Source organism: Pteropus alecto, unplaced genomic scaffold, assembly GCF_000325575.1.
Source record: "Pteropus alecto unplaced genomic scaffold, ASM32557v1 scaffold76, whole genome shotgun sequence".
Taxonomy (NCBI): Eukaryota; Metazoa; Chordata; class Mammalia; order Chiroptera; family Pteropodidae; genus Pteropus; species Pteropus alecto.
In genome coordinates this window covers 25,695,255-25,710,697 of record NW_006443138.1, presented here as the reverse complement: position 1 = coordinate 25,710,697, position 15,443 = coordinate 25,695,255, and the positions used below count along the sequence as shown (strand labels likewise).

At 40.2% G+C, this 15,443-nt stretch overlaps 1 protein-coding gene across 1 annotated transcript in view; it reads right to left on the bottom strand.

The window, feature by feature from the left end:
* Positions 1–15,443, bottom strand: part of PLXNC1 (plexin C1) — a gene marked incomplete at its 5' end in the record, with an annotated part of 140,453 nt that overhangs the window by 64,831 nt on the left and 60,179 nt on the right. Inside the window, 4 exons of the mRNA XM_015598420.2 lie at positions 8,808–8,906; positions 9,039–9,141; positions 11,417–11,504; positions 14,754–14,901. Coding sequence (XP_015453906.1) covers positions 8,808–8,906; positions 9,039–9,141; positions 11,417–11,504; positions 14,754–14,901 — 438 coding nt within the window. The remainder of the gene's footprint in view (positions 1–8,807; positions 8,907–9,038; positions 9,142–11,416; positions 11,505–14,753; positions 14,902–15,443) is intronic.

The following is a 15,443-nucleotide window of genomic DNA, read 5'->3' as shown; positions in this document are numbered from 1 at the left end:
GATGAAACTGTCTATCATTTTGATCATCTTATTGTTTTGTAGACCATCTCTGGCAAGTCCGTATCTTCTACAGCGTGGTGACCAAAACAGGACATAAGATTCCAAGATTCTCGCCAATATAAAGTACAACAGGGCGTTAGCAAGAATGACTATCATGCTCACACTCTTGGTGTTTGAAAACAACCCTCAGGTCCAGAGACACGTAATCATGTGAAATTTGCTAAGGCATAAACGCCAAGTGTAACCGCGTAGAGGATAAAGTTTAGGAGGAAGCCACTTAAGGCACTGGAGGAGCTTTAGTCATGTCCAACACCTGCCTCTTGAAGTAACCTAGTATTCTCTGCTCCTCTGTATGTGTGACACTCACTGGAATGGCTGGGCTACTGGGCCCGCCCATCCTGCTGAGACGTCTTATCATTCTGCTCCTTGGCTAACACAGGTGCTATATAGTAGAGAGGTCACCATCACTCATTATCGCTATGGATTAGTTTTTCAGACTGAGGTAAACTCATTGTTAATGTCATCACAGCAATGATGTAATGTGACAGAGAATTGATTTTGGTGACAGAATTTATTTTAATCACTTAGTAAAAGACTTTAGCCCATATTTATAGAATCGTGAAGGGCCTGAAAGGGTCACTTTAATTATTCTGTTATCCTTGAGTGCATTTTATGGGAGAAATTATCTGCAAGAGTGGTACTTTGGAATGGGGGATTAGCAAAGACTTAGAGATAAATCTCTTGTAAATGTCAAGTGTGTGTTGTATAGCAAAAGGCTTACTCTTTGCTCTGACATCATGACAACTAAGTGAACAAGTATTTACTGAACACCTACAGGGTCCCTAGAACAGCACTAGGTATCGTGGGGAGAACACGCTGTGTACACTAGATCAGGAGTTGGCAAACTATTGGATTTGCCTGAAGCAGCCAAATCCAGCCTATGGCTTGTTTTTATATGGCCCACGAGAAAATGTTAAAAGAAGAAAAATTATTCCATGACATGTGAAAATACATTAAATTCAAATTTCAGTGTTCATAAAGAAAGTGTTTTGGGAACACAACCACGCCCACTCACTTATGTATTGTCTGTGCTGCTTTCACACTACGGCAGCAGAGCTGAGTAGTTACAAGAGAACTCATAGCTCACAAAGCCTAAAATGTTTGTTGTCTGGCTCTTTGTAGAAAAAATCTGCTGACTTCTACACTTGAGGTGTCCACTGTCTTCCTAGGGGGACAAGAGAAACTGTGTTTTATTTTATGTGAACGTCAATGCAGACTCATATTTACACCCAAGTCAACTGAGTCCCAGGTTTCTTTCTAGCTATTCCTCTTCACTTCTTATAATTATATGGTTGATGTCTGTTCAAACAAAATTTTCAAACACGCCAAGTAAATGCTACTTCTCTATTCTCAGTAGAGGATAAAGAGAGCCTTATAACTAGTGTACACGAGATTTTCAAGGCGGTTATAGTTTGCTCCGTAAATGGCTCTACAGATTCTCTACCATCAGAGGATCTGCCACATCGCCTTAACTTTTCATTTCCCCCGGAGTAGAGACAGCTCTGCTACTTCAAAAGGATTTCATTTTAAAACCTTATTGTTTAAAAGTTTCCATTGGCTGTCTAGGATGGAATCCAGCCCCGGCCTATCTCATGAAAACAGATGCTTCTCATCTGCTTTCAAAGAGGGTCAGATTAGCTGTCCTTTGTTTGCTTGGAGAATCTCTCTTAATCTTAATAAGTGAGCCAAAGGGCTACCAAGAGGACCTCATTAAATAAACGGTGCAGGTATATAAGAAAAAAAAAAGATTAGGTAGCTACATGGCTGTACCATATCGCTGCAACAATTCTTAGAAATATAATATTTTCTATTTTTATTGATAAGGATTTAAGAAATCCAGTACAGATAAAAGGCAAAGAATGATTGCTCCACAACTGTTCCACACATCTAATATTTTAGATCGATTTTTTAATTTTAATCAAGAGTTAATTTACAACCTGACATGAAGCAGTGGGCCCCACAAGCTTATAAATCGAAGGGTTTGGTTAATTTAAAAACATAATCCAGCTTGATACAAAAAGACAATTTCTTACAGCCCCATAGTGAGATTCATCTCCCATCCTATGTCTAAGGATTTCCATATATCAAATCAAAATACCACAGACTATAACTCTCACAGCCCTCTGGTGTCCAGAAATTAACCTCAGAATAGTCCACCACTTATCAGTTACATTTCAAAGACTTAGAGTTGTTTTTAAATGGCTGCACAATTTTAAATTATTTAATAAAATAATATGAGCTCTAGCTGCTCACGTGTTTAAATCACTCCCTGTTTTGTACAAAAAAGCACATTAGAAACTGGTTAATTAGGTGATTACAGAATACCCAACTATTTATTTTTTAAAAATAAAGTCATTATAGGATATTGGAAATAGCACAACCACTAAGAAATAGTTATCTTTTAAAAGGTCTAAGAGGATTATTCCTGACAGTAAGAGTACCTTTTGTGAAGTTTGACGTCAACACAATTCAAATTACCATGACATTAATGGAGAAAATATTGCTATGATTGAAAAGAATATTGGGAAGTGGTACATTAGGAAGGCTCAGTTTATTAAGACCAAATTGTATTCTATTAATGTTTTTAAAAATCTGAATATAGCAAAGCTCTCCACAGGCCTGGATCTGAATCAACTAAAACATCTCACAGATATTCAGTCATGAAATTGGTTCAAATGAGACTAGATAAAAAGTCACAGGGATTCAAAACCAGCTGGAAATCTGAAACTAAAGGACATTAGAGAGATGAAAGGTGGCATAGCTAATTACAGGAAAGTGTCCTGTAGGACTCTACAGAGGTTAGTGTTTGGTTCAGAATTATTTAACATCTTTATTAATGAGCGAGAGAGACGGAAGAAATAAATTAAAAAAATGTATGCACTGAGAAGAGCAGCAGCTAGCAGTGGGGATGGTAAAGTATGAAAAGAAGTGAGATATGGAAAGAAAAAAGCAAAATACAATCCTATGAAAGAATAATTAGAGTTATGTGGAACAAAAAGGTTATCTGTCTGATGCTCAGCACCCAGGCAAATGCTCCTTCCTGGAGGCCGTGGGACAGGCCCAGAAACTTGGGAGGTAACTTCCAGGTGGTCCCAGGAACTGGCTAGAGCTAGAGTGCCGACTGAGATAGACCTGAAGACTTCCAAGGAGCAGGCAACGGACCAAGGCCCTGTGTGAGGCTGACATGGCCCAGGGTGGGGCTGCCAGCAAAGTTGTTATCCTTTCTCACTGAATGTCCTTAGTGTGGCTCCTCAGAACTGTACCGGCCAACCAGGGCTCCATGATGGGGGGTTGGGAGGAAGGGCTCCTCCTCTCCAGTAGAAACCCCTGAGTGCAGATTAAATTGAGCCACTCGAAATCCACGTCTCTGCTGAGTTTCAAATTCAGCATAGATTCTTGCTGCTCCACTCTCCTAAGGGCCTCAGTTTCCATCTCAGTCTCGGAGTAAACGCTGGCCTTGCCTGGGTCTGACTCCTTCACTCTGATACCTCGCAACCTACTCCTCTCCTCCAGAGGCTTTGATGCTAATACGCTCCCCTCACCGTCTGCCCAGGCTTGAGGTCTCGGTCCCACTCCACATCTGTGTAACAGATGGGGCAGGCTTTATAGCCAAATGACGAGAGAAGCCAATATTAGTTTCCTCCCTCCTGGACTGACTTTCATCATCAATACTACATAGTTTAATACTTGTTTATATTAAGTTGAGGTCAAACAACGGAGAGCAGTGGTTAAAACTGTGGCCTCTGGCATCAGATTGCCTGGGTTCAAATCTCTTTCCTATTGTTTTCTTTCTATTTACCCTCTGTAAAATTTGTCTATAAAATGGGAAAAAGAGGTCCATTGCGAGGCTCAAATAGATGCTCTGAGATTAGGACTTAGCATAAGTTCAACAAATATTAGCTATCGTTATTTAATTTAGTATATTCTGGCATTCCTTTTTATATCTTTTTCTGTTCTACACACTCGACTGCTGCATGAAAAGGAATCTTACTTCCTCCAAAACACTGTAAGTTCTAGAATGTAAGCTCCATAAGGGGACACATTTTGCCCACCTGTCTAGTGCACAGTAGGTGTTCAATAAACACATTTTGAATGAATGAATGAATGAATGAACAATCAGAACTGAATCCCACAGCACCTAGTACAGTGATAGGCCCATAGAAGCTATCCAACGATTAATATATTAAAGTGAATTTCACTTTTAAAGGCAAGGTCCCTGAAAGAATCCTTTTGGATTGCCTATGACAAATTTAAAAGCACAATCCAAAGTGATAAAGGAAGAAAAAGAGGAACAATTTGGATATAAACTCCTCAAGAGAGGAGATGCGGCTTTGTGTGGTTCATTTCTGCCCTATGGTGATAAGCATACCATGAAGAACAACAACAGACATTAGAACAACATCATATCATAGATCTTCACAACCTATCCTTGACAACAGGAAAGAGAGAGCAGCCACCTCTCCTCTCAGCAGGCAGAGGCACCAGATACAAGAAATAAAAAGGAAGGAAAAGAGGTTAGAGCAGGGCAACAGGGCCAACCATCTCTGAGAGAGACTGGCCTTTATAGCTGAAAATATTTTTCATCCAGAGGTCGAACGTCGATTTTTGAGTTCATTTCCCTATTTGGGTGATGCTTTCCCTTAATGGAGCACCACCCCTCTCCCCTACCCCCCAGTAAATGACAGTACTTATTTTTAGGTCAGGGTATAGGGATGAGTCATAGGTCACGAAACTGCCAGGGCAACAGACCCAAACTTGGTTTGAAGCAGGAAACTTATAAGTGCCACTTCTTTGGATAAAAAAAAATTCATACATCAAAAAAATAAAAGGTCACAAATCAGAACTAGGGACGGATAAGACTAAAAAAATGTCTTCGACATTTTTTGCCACTGAAGAACAAAGTCAAAACTCCTAGGCCTGATGTGTTAGGCCCTGTAGATGCAGGCTTCAGGGTCATTTCAAACTGATGTTCCATACTTTCATGCAACCTTCTGTTCTAGCCAAATTTAATTACTTGAGGTATCCTTGAATGGGTGCCCTGGAATTTTCTGGTGCCTCCACTACGCTTTTGCTTATGCTAGTCCCTCTGCTTAGAATATCCACTCCTCGGTCCCCCTGCATCTAGATGCTTCTCATCACTCAAAGGTTGGCTGAAATACCATCTCTGTCAATCAATCCGTCCATCAATCAAAGACTTAACCAACCACACTGATTAAGTGCTTTAAACTGCCAGGCACTGGGTTTAAATAAGCAGAAATGCCTCTAAGATAAGGCCCCAGGCACAGGGAGGCTCTCTGGGTTTGTAGATTCTCTGGTACTTTCCCTATGTTAACATTTTTTTTTTTAAATTATGTATTCTTACTTATGAACTCATGTATAAGATTCTTGAGACTGATGGCAAGAGAGGTGCCTAATTCATTTGCGTCCTCCTCATTATATCTATGGAGCTCAGGAAAATGGCACCTAATAAGTGCTCCATAAATACCTGTAAGAACAGTCAACTCAAGCTCAGAATCGTGAAGCTCGAGACAGTCTACAGCATTCACATCTTGTGTCCCCAATGCCTGGCACATAAGAAGCACTCAGTACATATGTGACGTGGGAAGATGCCTTGAAGGAATGCTCTTGATGGCTTTTCCGCTAGGAAGAGAGTGCTCAGTGCTTTAAGTTTGGGGACTCAAACTGCAAACCTGGAGTTTTACATTCCTCATGATAATGAAAGACAGCAGTGCTACACAGAGCATGAGAAATTCCTCCCACGACAAATAATAATACTCCATTCCCCATCAACCAAAATTGAGATTCTGTTTTGAGTCATATTTAAAACAACATTTCAGTATCAACAAAATGTCTTTCACCAAATAAAGAAGGGTCATTCACAGAGAAGCACTGGAGACAGGTCAGGGCTTTTGTTTATTTTCAGCTTCTTCCTGCTCTCTTGGTGACTCTGGTTCTTTTTAACACACAATAACAAAGGTCAAAAGATGCCGGAAGACAATACAAGAAACCAAGGTACTGTGACTTTATTATTTTTTTTCTTTAAAAGAAATTTAAAAAGCCATTGCCTGGACCACTACTCAGCAATAAAAAGGACCAAATTATTGATACATAAAAGAACTTGGATGAATTTGCACAGAATTACGTTGAGTTAAAAAAGCCAATTCCAAAAGGATACATCTGGATGATTCCATTTATATAAAATTCTTGTCATGATAAAATCACAGAAACAGAACAGATCAGTGGTTGCCAGGGGGCAGAGAAGGGGAGTGGGAGGTGGAGGGAAGTGGGTGTGGCTATAAGCAAACAACACGGGGTGACAGAGCTGCTCTGTTATCTTGACTGTTGTCACTGTCAGTATCCTGGCTGTGATGATGTGGTATAGTTTTTTAAAATGTTACTATTGGGGGAAACTGGGGAAAAGATATATGAGATCTCTGTTTTATTTTCTTATAATTACATGTGAATCTACAATTATCTCAAAAAAATGTTTAATTTTTCCAAAACAATCTTGAATAAGAAGAATAAAGTTGAAGAAGTCACACTTTCTGGTTTCAAAACTTATTACAAAGCTACAGTAATCAAAACAGTGTGTTATGGGTATAAAGACAGACATACAGATCAATGGAAATAAAGCCCAGAGATAAATTCTCACATTTACAGTTAAATGATTTTCAAGAGGGAGATGAGACTTTTCAGCGGGAAAAGAACAGTCTTTTCAACAAATGGTACCAGAAAAACTGAATATCTGCATGCAAAAGAATGAAGCTGGACTCTTACTTTACGCCGTATACAAAAATTAACTCGAAATGGAACAAAGCTCTAAACCTAAGAGATAAAACTCTCAAAGGAAAATATGGGAGAAAAGCTTAATGAAATTGGATTTGGGAATGATTTCTTGGTATGATATCCAAAGCACAGGCAGCAAAAGAAAAAATATATAAATTGGACTTCATCAAAATGAATCAGGCACTTGTGTGCAAAGGACATAGTCAACTGAATGAAAAGGCATCCTATGGAATAGGAGAAAATATCTGTAAATCATATCTCCAATAAGAGATTGATATCCAGGATAAATAGCAAACTCCTACAACTTGACAACAAAAAACACAAACGACATGCCAAAAAGTCGAAGCAACACAAATATTCATTGAGCTGAATAGGTAAACAAAATGTGGTCTGTCCATGCAATGGAATATCATTTAGCTTTAAAAAGGAAGGAAATTCTTACCTATGCTACAAAATGCATGAACAGTGAGGACATTATGTTAAGTGAAATAAACCAGTCACAAAAAGACAAATTTTGCATGATTCCATTTATATGAGGCACCTATGGCAAATCCACAGAGATAGAAAGTAGAATGGTGATTTGCCAGGATCTGGGTGGAAGGCAAAATGAAGAGTTATTATTTAATGGGTACAGAGTTTCAGTTTTGCAAGATGAAATGTGTTCTGGCGATGGATGATGGTGATGGTTGCCTAACAGTGTGACTGTACTTAACACACACTACACTGTACACTTTTATAAGATGGTAAATCTTATGCTATGCGTATCTTGCCAAAATTAAAAAAAAAAAACAACTGAAATAACGAAAGAGAAATTTAATTTTTTAAAAAAGCCACTGCCTTTTTGATTCGAGTTCTTGTTGCTATGTCTTAGTTTTATAAACCAATGGGAAGAGAAAGGTCCATCACTTAATAAGCCCATCACTTAATAAAACCTCACTGACTTTTACATTCTGGAATATTGGCATGCCAAGCTTTTCTAATGTTTTTAATTAACTTCATAATCCATTTCGATTCATGTTCCCTTTGCCTGTTTTTAATTCACCTAAAGTTTCTATCAACTTTTCTGTAGTGATTAAAAAGGTGTTACTTTTTTATATTGGCACTCGATCTTAAATAGCAGTACATGGATAAATCAAGCCACAAATTAGTCGCAAAATATAAAATTGAACCTTTAAAAAAAAAAACATGCTGTAGTTTTGTCTGCTCTTACTAAACCCCAAGGTTAACGAGAACAAGAACTTGTCTGTTTTTTACCACCTAGTAGATGCTCAATTAATTTTTGTTAACTGCATGAAGCCAGTACTTCTGTGCTCTCTAAGCACAGCCACTATGTCTGCCAGGAAATGTTTATATTGTCACCTCTTCTCTTTTTAAATATGTCTGTTAACTGAGCTTGGTGATTTACCCTGAAGAAAATAAGAGGAATTTCCAAGGAAATCTCATGGAAAATAACCATGTTTTGAGAAGTGGAGAGAAAGGTACCTATATTATATAGAAACAAATTTTGTTTTAAAGTAATTAACCACTGGTTAGATCGGCTCTATAAAGGAAAGAAAACAATGTAGCCACAGTTTGTGTATACACTTTGCATATTCTCCATTGCACATAATCCCCAGAAATGCAATCGTAATACATGGTTCAAACTGAAATCCCCTCAGTACTATGTGCTACATACTTCCATCTAATTCTCCCCAAGTGAGCCACAAAGTCACCTTTAAAATTTTACTCCCCCCCGGAACAACATCATTTTTCATAATTACGGAATTTTAATTTCTTTTATGTGAGTGTTCAGCCTTTGATGTATTGAGCCAATTAAATGAAACTCGGTTTAAACCAAAGGTAAAAAAGGGAATTTTGGCAGAAAGTAAAATAGGGAACTTTAAAAAGGAACCCAAAGTGGTAGCTGTTATTGTCATTTAAAGGGAGATTTTTCCATTATCAACACAAAAACAGGGTCTGACCTGCAAGCCTGGGCTGGTTCTGCTAAACTTATTCTTGAACCCTCCTCCATCTGCTGTGTTGGATGGTGCCCGCTTCTCAACCGCAACTTGACAAGGTTCCTGAAATGAAGAACATCCCTTCAACATCCGGATGGGTGGGAGATTCAGAGTTTGAAATAAACACAAAAGACAGGCTGGTGGTCACCAACATTATTTTTGGTTAAACTTGTAATACCAAAAATGTCACTTTACCTGGTTTCTGCTGTAATCAGAGGAGCTGCAAGCTGTGAAGGGATGGATACACTTTCTCTCACTTTCACACCAAGCACAGCCAGTTCCAATACACACTGGGCACCTGGCAACACGGAAAACCAACTTAATTCATACATTTTTAGGAAAATCTTCATATCCTAGAATCTCCCTCTGTGATGAGGCATATGAGCATTTGGAAGAAGAAGAAAATATCCCTAAACAGACTGTGATGAACCCAGGGGAGACAGGACAGTCCTTTGAGGCTGAAGATAGAGCACTAACTTTGTGCCCTGCTCTGGGCGGCCCTCAGGCTGCCGGACCGGCATCATACCTGTTGCTATGGAAACCTGAAGCTGGGGTCACCAGTTGTGCAGGTAGATAACAGGAACACACTAGATCCATTTCTGAATCCAGGTCTATTTGTCTGTCTACCCTCAGGTAAGTTTCCTTCTGGAAACTGGTCTCCCCCAACCCCACCCCAATATCAGCATGTCCTCACTCACTGGAGCAGTAACCCCGTCAACTGCCTGGAAGATGCGAAGCCAAAAGTGTTACCTGGCAAGCAGAGGGAATGGGGTGCCAGTGTTTGCTTTTTAATCAAATTGAGGAAGAATTGTGTCTGCTAATCAAATAACCTATCATGCATGGATAATAGTGGAGAGCTTGAAAAGCTCTTAATAGGATAATCGGAGTTAAAGGAGGAATGATAAATACAGAAATTCAGGTCGGTCTGGAAACAGTCCCGCGAAGCTAAGCCCAGCAACAGGGAGAGGACTGGTACAGGGAGAGGGGACGCCATTCGTATTTTTATACATTCTTCAAGAAATGCTGAAGCGTTCTGAGATTTTGACCTATAGACGCTGTAGTTTCAATGGGAGAAAAAAAAATCCAGACTGAGTGTTTACCTGACTACCTAAAGTGTGCTAGAAGCTGGTTTGTGATTTATATTCCTATCCTAACTCCTCGGGGTAGTTACTATACTAAGTAAGGGCTTTTCTAAAGGAAGCAAGTGCCCAAGGAAAGGGCGCGCACCCTCCGGGGAGCTGCGGGTCTGAGGTCTAGTTGTTAATCACCTGGCTGTGGGACCTGGAGTGGGTCACCCGCTTTGGTCTGGCCTCTGCAACTGAGGGTGGAGAAGCTGTACTGTTTCAATTCTCTGAGCTATAAAATTCTATTTAACTCTCCTCTTTCTTCCCCTATTTTCATGGACTTCTGAGGCTTTCTGCATCAAGTTTGTTTTTTACCCTCCCTGAATTCATTCAGTTTATTAGAAATAACTGAACTCAACCCCTCAGGGGGGGTAAAGATGAGTTGCGGGGACTCCTGTTCTAATAGCTGTAGAGTGGCCTCCCAACTCAGTTTTGAGTTTGAATTCATTTTTCCCAAAGAAACGATTCCCAGACCAGGCCAAAGAAGCTCACATTTGGTACTCACATAGCTGGTCGATCAAACCACCGAATGAACTACAGAATCACTAATAATACAGCTTCACGTGGTTTCTATGGGAACCTCCACCCCATCTTCCAACTGAAAAATCAAGAATCTGAGAAACATATTTCCTCCGTCTTCTCTCTGCTTTAGAAGCAAAGAGTATAGTGTGGCCCTAAATCAGGGGGTTACATAGCTCACCAGGGCCAAAGGTAGTAGAAAGAAAGAAAAGAAGAAAAAAAAAAGGTATGTGTATGGGACAGAATTAACATGTTCCTTTTTTTAAATATTGGGGTGACATTAGTTATTATCATTATATAAGTTTCAAGTATAGAATTCTATAATACATCATCTGTATGTTGCATTGTGTGCTCACCGCCCAGGATCTAGTCTCCTTCTGTCACCACATTCAATCCCTTTACCCTCTTCATCCTCCCCCTACTCCACCTTTCCCTCTGATAACCACCAAATCAAAGGAACATGTTAAATCCATAAACCACTGTGTTTATGGATTTAACATGTTCCTTTGATTCGGAAGAGACTTCATCTTGTCCTTCTCCTTGAGTATGACTTTTCCTTATCTCATGCTCATGCCCTCTCCCTGGACCCAAATTCCCTAAGCCATTCTAATCAGTGGAGAAGCTAGCAGCACGCCTTCTACTACACTTGCTTCAAGGCCACCTCTCGGGCTCGGGAAAACGCATTTCCCTCTTGACAGAAACACCTCCGCACAGCTGTGTGCCCCTGAGCTGCTTGCTTCTCCGTGCTTATCAGGGCTTGGATGTGCAAGCTTAAACTCAGGGGCCCTCCCATCTCCCATTAGGCCACGCTCCAAAAGGTACTTTGCAAAGTTCTACTCCACAAAATAGTTCTTTAGGAAGTCAAGGAGTAAAGCAAATAATTAAATTAAAACCAATGAGAGAATATTTATATTTCAAGTAAAATCTTACTCTATGAATGACGAGCAGTTGGTAAAGTTGAATCTTTTTGATAAATGCCAAGAACCGAAGGAGAACGTCACGTTGACAACTAAAACATCTGGAGCAAAGGAGAAAAAAAAGTCATTTACGTTGAAGGCTCACTGTCATCAAGCAAAGCTGTAAATGCAAAAAATAAATATTTTTGCCTCCTATGCATAGAGGGTGGGGTGTGCCAGCTGTTCGCTCACATTTCAATCAGTATGTGGTTCTTCCCCGCGGGCCATTCACGTCAGGCAGCCAGAGTGCATAACACAAGGCTCCAAACAGACCCCAGCCCATCTCGTGTTCCAGGCCTCCTGTGGATAATCACTAGGAAAAAGCCATTTTCCAGCCCATTTACATCTCAAACTCTCCCCGGGATCACTATCTCAACTTGTAATTGGCCACAGCATAAGAATAAAACAAGTCACTGAGCAAGAAGTGCCTAGAACATGAGAACTAGAATGTGAAAGAGGAAATCCTGTACCTTCAGAAAAATCTGCACTACAAATATTTACCTAACAAACTCTAAAGTGTGGTTCCCATGGGCTGAGATCCCTGATCTTCTTGGAATCAAGTGTCACCAAATCTATGATGCAGGTTTTCTTATTTGCATTTGAAAATCTACCTACTGGTTAGAAAACTTCAAAAGAATAAAGTCAGAAAGATAAACTCGGTGCTAAATCAGCATTAGAGAAATGTTGTATTTCCTGTATCTCTTTAACTTACATAGGTATGCTACCCAAGATGTCTATCAGAATCACTTGAGAAATGGATGAAAATATAGATTCCAGAGCCATGTTCCTAGATAGTCTGACTTTGCAGGCCTGGAGTAAGGCTGGGAATATTTGGTTTGCAACATTCCCCACATGATGATAGGCTATAGCCAGGTTTAGGTGCCTTTCAAATCCTACTGGTCCAGGGACCAGTTCTACTCAGTGGTATTTTCACTGCCACCCATTTTGGTATTAATATCTTCTTCTTTTTATGAATTAGTGGTGACAGTAGATGATACTTTTAAAATAAAAGTCTTTACCTAACAGAATAAGAAGTTGGCATTCCTAATTTTCTTACTGAAATTTTATTAGTGTGTGATTCTAAAAGTCTGAGAGCTCTTACTTTAAGTTATTTCTCTACAGCAACAACATTCATCCTGAGAGCCAGGTGCCCCATAAAATTCTGCTCACATAAAGTAGGTATGTCTAAAATGATAATTCTCTGTTCTAAGACAAGGATGTTTGGAAGGCTGGCATGACCTCTCAGCAAGAGCATTTGAACAGACACTTGCAAAGTGTTGGTAGAACAAACAAGTGGACAATTTAGTACCGAGGGACGCCCAGTGAAAATGTATGTCAATGGAATCTACAAGTGTCTAGTGATGAAGAATAGCAAAAGTCATACTTTTCCGAGTATCACCTGTGCACAAAACACTATTGGGAAAAACCACAAGGAAATGAATATATTATGATCTCTGCTCTCAAAGCATTTACAGTTATTCTGGAGGATATAAAATAACTTGGGTGAAAAAACACAATGGCACAGTCAAGGAAACAGACTATGAGTTAAGGAAACAGGTTTGAGGTCCACGTCGCACTGGTAGCAACACTGGGGTGCCAGTGGGGGACCTAGGGGCACTGGAATGACCAGGACAGTTAGAGCAGAATCCAGTAAGGCTGTATGGAACAAGTGACTTCCCCCCAATATTTTAAAGCGGAAGGGCAACAGGATCTGGTGTGAGGGTTGAGGTTACTCTATGCCACGGACATTGGTTTGGCAATGGCCATTGGCTGGCTGAGTGCAAGAGATGGGAAGTGAATATGCCTACTCAGAATGTGCAAGACATTCAAAACAGGTAGGCAAAGGTTAGGTGCAACTGATGGAGGCTCCAAAATCAACCAGCTAACTTTATAAGGTTATCTCAAATACTAAAGAAGTATATTTTATAGATGAGCAAGATCTGCATTTTAATGACCAAAATTAACTAGAAGCATATCACAAAAGCTGTATAGTGTGGACGAATAAAAATGGAAAATTGAAGTAATTTTTCAAGCAATTCAGACTCAAACAGCCATCATGAGCCCAGTGGCTGAGAGGCATTTTTAAAGCTTGGCTCTCTGGCTTGGTGCATTCAATCTCTTTTGAGGAATTTAGGATTAATTAGGTAACACCAGCTCTCACCAAGAAACAGCTCCATTATGACGACCTTCAGCATTCTAGGAAGATGGCACCATGAACTTGACTTTACTTTCTACTACTTCTTTCTCACCCAAAGGGACTCATGAATTCTCATTTGATCTATTGTAACTCCTAACCATCTCTGAAATCCATCCGCTTCATCCACAGCTCTCACTGTCCCCCTCACCTGGATCACTGCAATAGCCTTCCTTCTGTCTTTCAGAACTCGGTCTTTCCCTCCTCCAGCCCATTCTCCAACTGCCGCCATTCATTCATTCACGCAACAAAAATCTATTGATTGTAAGTGGCTACCTTGTGCCAGACACTTTGTGCCTTCTTTGATATACATTTTCTATCACTCTGCTTTCCACCTGTCCCTACCGCATTTGCCTTAGCCATATAGAGCTTCTTTTGGCTTCTCAAACACAGCTTTTTCTTTCCTGGTCATCACACTAGTGGGTCTCCGATTGGAATACTCTTCTTCCACTGTGTCTGGCTCAACCCTATTCATCCTCCAGGAAGCTTTCCTTGCCCTCTTTCCCACCTCCAAGTCTACTTAGGCACCCTTTTCATGTGCTTCCCACGGTATGCTCCGTTCCCTGTATTTATACTCTACATTGCAACGAGCTGTTTACTTATCTCTACCCCAATAGGCTATAAATACCAAGACCAGGGACTATATCGGTCTTTTTTGGTTATTGTATATCTAGCATCTGGCGCAGTATCTGGCGCATCGTAAGCGTTCAATAACTGCTTCTGGTAAGAATGAATGAATGCAATGAACTTACAATGATAGAACACTGGTCACTCTATTTTCTCTTCTCACCAAAGACAGTCCAGCTTTTCAGATGTCTGAATTCTCTGAACCATTTCTGTAGGGTCAGCCCAGTGGTCTCTGGCTTTACTTCACTTGCCTATCCAACCTACCGTCCTCAGTCATTCTCCAGTCACGTCTGATAGTGGGGGCCTGCAGTCACGGATGAGGTAGAGCAGAGGTGAAAATCAGGAAACAGAGCGTAGGGAGAGAGTGAGTCTATAGCACGGGACTATTCATATTTCCTGTTATTTAACTTGCTTCCTGGGTCGTATAACTGGGAAAGTTCTCTTGCCTTCTTCACCTTGTGACAAAAAAGGCAACGAAGAGTCCACTTACCTTTGTCGGTTGCTCTGGTTGGGATGCTGCAGGTGCAGGTCTTGTTGGGTGGACTTTGACCCTTGCAGAGCTCCCTGCCGGTTTCCACATTCTTCGCCACACACTCTGAGTGTCTTGGAGAGACGACACCCACCAAAGTCACCGTAGTCTGTGTGGGAAAGAAGATGATTTGGGAAACAAATCATTATTTTTTCCTCATTCTCCCACCCTAGAGCCTTAAGTGCACTCACCTTTGACCTGCTATAGATGAATTTCTCAGATTGCCCATGTAAAGAGATGTTTTATTGGCTATTTCGTTTCTTCTTTTGTGAGTCACATATTCATATTCTTGGAGTTTTTTTCTGCTTGCGTGTATTTTTCTTATCAATTTTTAAGAGCTCTCTGTATAGTACAGATATTAATCCTTATCTGTCATATTGCTGACATATACGTTCTTCTAATCTACTATGAATTTCTCAGATTGCCCATGTAAAGAGATGTTTTATTGGCTATTTCGTTTCTTCTTTTGTGAGTCACATATTCATATTCTTGGAGTTTTTTTCTGCTTGCGTGTATTTTTCTTATCAATTTTTAAGAGCTCTCTGTATAGTACAGATATTAATCCTTATCTGTCATATTGCTGACATATACGTTCTTCTAATCTACTATTTGTCCTGCAACTTTTGTGTGTGCTGTCTTTTACCCTACACG